The following is a 7,959-nucleotide window of genomic DNA, read 5'->3' on the forward strand; positions in this document are numbered from 1 at the left end:
GCACGCACGCACACGCGCACACACGCACACACACGCACACACACCAGGGGAGGCTGGTGGAGGTAGAGGTTGGAGAACGGGCTCATTGTAATGTTGATACCTTCCCTCATTTCGTTCCCTGGGCCTGGGGTCTGTTTTCTACCTCCATTGACGCACACACACACACACACACACACACACACACACAAACAAAGCATACCACTGAAGGAGTCCAGGTGTCTCCTCCCAGGCAGGCACTGTTCTACTGTTTCTTGCCTCCTGAGCTGATCTGACGCTACGATCTGATTGGCTCTGAGCTATCAATTCATTATTAACACCCAATCATGTTCCCCCTGCTCTCAGGGAGTGGGAACAGAGATATCTTGCTTGTACTGTTCTTCTCCCCTTAAAGCTATCTCTCCTACCATCCAAGGTGCCATAGATCAGATCTCTATGGAATATAACATGGAATATTCAACTGCCTCACCAGATGCTGAAGAGGCTTATTATTTCCATTTCGCTCACACACCCTGCAGTTTGGGACATATTCATCTAACATTTACAGCAGGCTTTACTCAATAACACACCGTATAGGTTGTATTATAGATTAACGCCCTGGCCATCAGAATGCCCTCTCAGATATGTGTGACCCATGGGACTTCATGTTTTTCTGTTTCTGCCCAGAGTGGGTTACCATAGAGACTGTGTCTGTCTGGTTGAGAAGGAGTGGTGGAGGTTCATTTAAAGGATCACATTAACTTTTCACCAGGATTCAAAGTGCTTTACGTCGTGTGACGGTAACAAGTCGCATAGACCACCAGTGTACAGCACTAGCATCTACCTTTAAAAGGTATTTTGGACAGAGATATGTTTTGCTTTATGCTTTGTTATGAGGTATATGTATTTAATATTTATGTGTGTCTCATGCTGGTATGTGGTGTATTGTGTGGCGGTGTGTTTCAGGTATGGTGCTGCTGTTTGTGGTGTGGATGAAACGCAGAGAGAAGGAGAGACAGACCAAGCAGTTGCTGATCGACCCGGAGGACGACGTCAGAGACAACATCCTCAAATACGACGAGGAGGGAGGAGGAGAGGAGGACCAGGTATAAGCCCACACACACACACACACACACACACACACACTCACACACACACACACACACACACACACACACACACACACACACACACACACACACACACACACACACACACTATCTCCCCTTCTGTCTGTCTCTCTCACACACACACACACACACACACACACACTATCTCCCCTTCTGTCTGTCTGTCTCTCTCACTCACACACACACACACACACACACACACACACACACACAAAGAGAGAGGTTTGCATAAACTGTGAGCTTCACTGCTTCCACTCTCTCCCTCTCTCTCCCTCTCTCTCCCTCTCTTTCTCCCTCTCTCTCCATGCAGGACTATGACCTGAGCCAGCTGCAGCAGCCTGACTCCCTGGAACACATCATCGCCAAGCCCCCGGGGGTACGGCGGGTGGACGAACGCCCCATCATCCCTGAGTCCCAGTACCCCATCCGACCAGTCATCCCCCACCCTGGAGACATAGGGGACTTCATCAACGAGGTAGGGGGGACACCAGGGGTAACAGCACACGCCCTTAGTAACAGTCATTCATGAGCTGGGGGGGCTGCCTCTATCTATGTGTTGCATGAATTTCTGAATAACAGTCACAAGCTTCAATGAGTTGAGTTTCTGGCAACAGTGAGGATGTTGGGTTATTTTTTACCCGACAGCTGTTATCTTGGATACATTCATACACGTGCAGCTAACCCCTATCTTTACACACTCATGCAAGAAAGGCATGATTGACAGGCTCATGACAGCACGTTCACACTTGAGAGGTGTTGGCAGCTGTTCAGCTTTGATCTATCTTGGCTTCACAAACACACACACACACACACACACACACACACACACTGCGCACACACACACACACACACACACATACACAAACACACACCTGATCTCGCTCCAGCAGTCTGGCAAAAACACTAACATCCAAACACACGGTGACTCTGTTGCCCACTGTATCCTCTTAGGAGCTGTAGAACCCTGTCCATGACATCACTCAGTCACTCAGAACCCGAGAGAACACAGCAGAGTTCTGGCAAAACATTCCAATAGAAGATCGACCTTTTTGGGGACCGTTCAACTATAAAATCGTACTTATCCCTGATCAGAATCATGGTGTATGCACCACCAACCAACCAAACATGACTGCCGACCGCTGAAATGGTGCTACAACAAACATTCTGACAAACAAGCGTACTATCCTTTCCTTCCCGGTCTTCCTCCTTAGTGTAAACTAACGGATGATGAAACTCTCCCTGCAGATATGTCCTCTGTGTTGCCTGACTGTGTTATACTGTTCGCCTAACCCATTGACCGTAACCCTAACCCTAACCCTAACCCTAACCTAACCCTATTGGCTTGTGGGTTAGGAACCCTAACCCTAACCCTAACCTAACTCTGTTGGCCTGTGGGTTAGGAACCCTAACCCTAACCCTAACCTAACCCTGTTGGCCTGTGGGTTAGGAACCCTAACCCTAACCTAACCCAACCCTATTGGCTTGTGGGTTAGGCACCCTAACCTAACCCTGTTGGCCTGTGGGTTAGGAACCCTAACCCTAACCCTAACCTAACCCTATTGGCTTGTGGGTTAGGCACCCTAACCCTAACCCTAACCTAACCCTGTTGACCTGTGGGTTAGGCACCCTAACCCTAACCTAACCCTGTTGACCTGTGGGTGTTAACTCTTCCCCCTCCTCTCTCTGTTGTGTGTCCCTCCAGGGTCTGAGGGCGGCGGACAACGACCCCACAGCCCCGCCCTACGACTCCCTCCTGGTGTTCGACTACGAGGGCAGCGGCTCCACAGCCGGCTCCGTCAGCTCCCTCAACTCCTCCAGCACAGGGGACCAGGACTACGACTACCTCAACGACTGGGGCCCCCGCTTCAAGAAGCTTGCCGACATGTACGGAGGAGGGGACGAGGATTAAACACCCCCCCCCCCCCCCCTCACACACACACACAAACACACACACACCCCACCTCTCTCTCTCTCTTCAGCTGGCCTGCCATGCTCTGTCTCCTCTGTCTCTCCCCCCTCTCTCTCTCTCTCTCTAAACACACAGTAGGACACAAACCAACCAACTGACCCACCGAACAATCTATCAATCAACCAACCAGCCAACCAACCAACTTTCCACAGTTGACTCTGCTGTGTGGCAGCTTTGAGCACCACTACCCTCCCCTGCTCCAAGACTGTCTGAGACTGAAACTGAAGATCTGACTGTAGGCTCTTCATTTTTTGTTGGTCTTTGTTCCTTTGTTTTAAAATTGGTAGATTTTGGGGTTGGTTACTTTTGTCTAATTTTGGTTGTTGCTGTTTTGTTTTTTTGTTTTTTTTAAATGTACTTGCTTGTTGTCCTCACTGTCCTTAGATGCAAGCTATTTCCTCACATAGGGAGGCAGATTGCAGTCCATCCTCAGTCCCCCTTTGCAGATAGTTCAAGCTTTTGCATGAGGGTAAGAAACGAAATGAATACGGAAACGAAACTCCTTCCTCTGAACGGAGGGCGCTGGTTCATTCTCTCTTGAACTTGAATTCCTTAGAATAGAAGCACTGTTTGTTTAAGAAGTGCCTTCAGTGGTGCATATTTAGCAGACTCCCGCTAACTCAGGATTGGTTGCCATTTTCTTAATCGCTTGGCCCCATCCCCTTATTAAACCTCTCCCTCGATTCTTGACCCTTCAAACACTAGAGCTGCCAGTTATGGTTGTGGAAGGGATTCGCCTGTAGGGGATGAGGTAACATTGGCATAATGGTGAGGGAGGTAGGCTCTGTACAACGTCTCCTTAAGTGAAGAACAAAGTTTTCATTTTTTTCTCCAATCTGGCACACGTGAACTCCTGATGCCCAGCCATCCGTTGTGTGGCTATAGGAGGGACACAGTTCCATTATTGGACTGTGTCAGAAGGGAAAATGTACATATGTTTTTGAAACGGTATGTGCTTTTGATTTGTGGTTCTGATAGCGGTTGAGTTTAGACGGTCAACTTTGTGTTTTTTGAGTTCATGTTGCTTTGCACTTATAAGGCTGGTGGAGCTGAGCACTGAGATTACACATCACTTCATGGCCATAATGTGAGGGAAAATAATCCACAAGAGGGTCTCTTTGCTACCTAGATCTTGTTTCTTGATCATTGAAATAGGGGGGATGCATGACTTCCAGCCCCCTACAGAACACCCAAAGGTAATCAACATGGCATCCTGTGGTTTGGTAAATGTGTTGAAGAAAACTATTGCCTATAAACTGTACAAAGGTGGGAAAAGTATGTAAAATAGATATTTTTGTGAAGTACTAGGAAACTTCAAGAGGTTGGTGTGCCATTTTCTTCTAGCACTAGGCCTACTGGTAGAAATGACAAATTGTGAGACCCAAAGTTTCAAGCTTCAACTTTTCTTTTTCTCTGTTTGTTTTTGCTGATTCACTGTTGTGTCATGCTACACTTTTGATATACAATCTCTGATGCGGGTCCCCGTGGCAACAACACTAGGGAGCTGAGATTCTGCCAGGGATTAGCGCTTTCACAGTCTGTCTTTCTATAGACAGGTTTTCATTCATCTAGAAGGTTGGGTAAGTGCAAGGGTTTTTAAAGAAAAAGTTTGGCCAAATCAGCTTGTTACCAACTTTTCTGAAAGAGATTTAAAAAAAAAAAAAAAAAAAAAAAAAAACTGCACTTAACCAAAGCAGTGTTTCTGTAACTATGACACTATTTAGCAGGGATTATGTCATTTAAGGAGGGGTCATTTTGTTGTCTTTTGTGAAAACACTACCCATGGTTCATTCCTATGATGTACACTGCCCCTAGTCCAGAAACGATAGTTTATTGACGACTGAGACACACATACACACATCCCAACTGAGGCGTTGGTTCCTTTTCACACACAATTTATAAAATGGGAATACCGACCAAGGGACTTCAGGTTAGGGTTAGGGTTAGGGTTAGGGTTAGGGCTAGGGTTAGGGTTAGGGTTAGGGTTAGGGTTAGGGTTAGGGTGAGAGATGTAATGCCAGTCCAACTCTTGTTGTGCACGTCATCTTGACAGTGTCCACTTGTAAAATTGGAATGCGGAACGCTCAATGTCACCTGATACCATGATGTTATTTCAGTTGAGATTTACATTTGAGCGAAATTTAATTTCTTCAACACGCTATCATCTGTGCTGGTGGGGAACGTCAAAAGCATCTCCTCTCTCTCTCACTCTCTCTAATGGTGGATTTGATAGGGATTGGACAGGGTTATGTACTTAATCCATCCTTCACTTCCTCTATTAATTAAGAGGATTATGAAGCCCTTGAGGTAATCTCCCTGACGAGTCAACCTCTAAAGTGGTAGATAAGATGTGAGCAGGACTCACCCTCTCCACGTCCTCCCAGCAGCTCTCCCTTCAGGCTGCACCCAACCCAGCCGAGGCTGGCGCAGGTAGAAACCGGAGGACGGGCTCACCGTAATGCATGGAATGGAAAGAGGAATGGTATCAGACACGCGGGCGTCTTATGCATTACGATGAGCCCGTCGTCCGATTTCTACCTCCGCCAGTGACCCAGCAGTTCCTCCCCCCCTCTCACTTCCCTGCAGTGTCATCCAGAGGAACTATGTAGAACTATCCATATGAAGAGGTGTCCTCCGGAATAAAGTATTGTCTTTGCTCCTATTCACGACAACGTACGTAGCTTAGCTGACCACACACAGCTGTCACTTTTCATTCCTCGTTATTATCTCTGACAAAATAAATGTTGTATATAAACCATTTTTTTTTTTTTTTTTTTTTTTACACACTTTGTTGTTTTGTATATTGCTTTTGCTTATTCATTTTTCACCTTGTGTTTTGGTTGTCTATGTTGTTGGATGAATACTCGCAAGCTTCGACTCACCACTAAAGCCATGTGTACTTACTGAAGACTCAGCGATACTTTGGGCTTGCAGCCATATTTGTTTATGTGTCGCTGTTCAAGGTTGGCTTCACATGACATCCCGCTTTCTACCAACACGTACACAGTCTCTGCATACATTACATTTAAATATACATACATACATACATACATACATACATACATACATACACACATACATACATACATACATACATACATACATACATATACCCTCACGCCTCCAGGCCTTACTGTGTGTGTGTGTGTTTTCCAACGTTTCCTATGAGGTCATTGAGGCTTCAAGGTTTTTGCTGTATCTCCACCAGAGAGCTCCAACCTCGATGAAGCATTCATAAAGACATGGTTTATGAATGCCTTATGCTCCCTCATGTCTTTCAGACATACATCTGCCTGGCGCCCCAAACAGAGTGGAGGGAGACCCCCCCCCCACCCCCCCCCCCCCCCCCAGCCCGAAGAAGGGAGTTTAGAACTTCGGGTTATACTAAACTGTCCTAAGACCTACAGTACATTGCATTGTCACATGAATAACGTAACGGCTGTCCTACTCGAGAATGTTTGAATATCGATGCCAGGACCACAAGTCATGATTGAGACCAATGAAGCCTGAGTAAAATGGTGGATTCATGAGAAAAGGAATGGGACACGGAAGTTGTAAATATGCAAAAGTGGCTAGGTTGAATGAATGCCGTAGTACGACAGGGATACAGACAGGCGTGCTAGGGGGATACACGGATTGTACCATTCATGCTTCAGTCAGCGAACTGAAGGTAGCGTTAGCAGGAGGCGTAGGTGTACTGTAGGACGTCCTTAAAGACAGTCATGTGAATGATGGTGGGAGAACTGAGGTATGTACATGTACTGTAGTATGTATTTCAGACCTGCCATGAAGTAGGTGTGCACTGTATGGCCCACTTTACAGTGACCCCCTTATCGTGAGGCCTGCACACAGGTGGTCTGTCTACAGAGAGAAGTGGTCCACCTCTCTCTTGAGTGATGTTAGGTTTGGGAGGCTTAGCCTCATTCAGGACTACAGGTCCTCCTGACAGCTTTCACCCACCAATGGAGTGTAGAGTACCTAACAGCAGGAGGTTCTACCAGGGGTGATGTAACAGTGGTAGGAATACACTGTCGCCAGGACCACAAAGAAACACAACTGTGTCTAATTGGAGTTGCCCCAATGTTGCTCACGTTTGAGTGTACATAATGTAGTAATTGCTTGAAGCTAAACAGATCAAGTTAGGCAAAATATAACTGTACAATTGGAGCTTTTTTGCATGTGTCTTTTTATAACAGACAGAAGAATTCTATAACAGTTACCATACAGAGACTTTTAAAACGTGTAGCAACCCGCATGACAGAGGTTGCGCTCCGGAAAGAATTCTGGTGTGTACCATACTCACATAAAAAAGAAATGTAAAAAAAAATAAAATAAAAAAATGCTTCAAAAAAAGAATAATTGCACAGTTATCAAGTTAAAAAGACTTTTTTTGTAAACTGTCAACAGCACAAATATTTTGTATTGTTGTTTGTACCATTTTGTATGAAAAGAGAAAAACGTTGAAAAAAAAAGAAAAGGGAAAAAGAGTGTTGTTTTCAGCGTGTGTTTCTAGTGCCACTGCGATCTTGGTTTCCAAATACAGTACAGTACATACGCAGCCTTGCAGACCTTGTAATATAGAAGCTGAGCTGGCGACCCCCCCCCCCCCCCCCCCCCGCCAGTAACCCTGTGTTATAAATAAAGTCTCCTCTCCTTATAAAAACACTGCTTTCTGTTTCCTCATTGTCCTCACATTGTGTGGCGTGGTCCTCCGTGGCTCACTTGGTAGAGCATGTTGCTAACAACGCATATAATATATACTGAAGAATCTATGCACTCACTGCAATGTGAGCCACTGGCCTTGGATAAAAGCGTCAGCTAAATGGTAAATACAGTGCCTTCGGAAAGTATTCAGACCCCTTCACTTTTCCCACATTTCATTGT

The 7,959-nt window shown here is 45.9% G+C and overlaps 1 protein-coding gene across 1 annotated transcript in view; it reads left to right on the forward strand.

Annotated features, from left to right (window-relative positions):
* The window catches only part of LOC310808746 (cadherin-4-like), a gene marked incomplete at both ends in the record, with an annotated part of 253,217 nt that extends 250,202 nt beyond the window's left edge, over window positions 1–3,015 (forward strand). The window contains 3 exons of the mRNA XM_083675811.1: window positions 943–1,082; window positions 1,417–1,581; window positions 2,809–3,015. Coding sequence (XP_083531937.1) covers window positions 943–1,082; window positions 1,417–1,581; window positions 2,809–3,015 — 512 coding nt within the window. The remainder of the gene's footprint in view (window positions 1–942; window positions 1,083–1,416; window positions 1,582–2,808) is intronic.
* Between the last annotated feature and the right edge of the window lie 4,944 nt (window positions 3,016–7,959).

This window comes from Argentina silus, assembly GCF_951799395.1.
Source record: "Argentina silus genome assembly, chromosome: 8".
NCBI classification, from domain to species: Eukaryota; Metazoa; Chordata; class Actinopteri; order Argentiniformes; family Argentinidae; genus Argentina; species Argentina silus.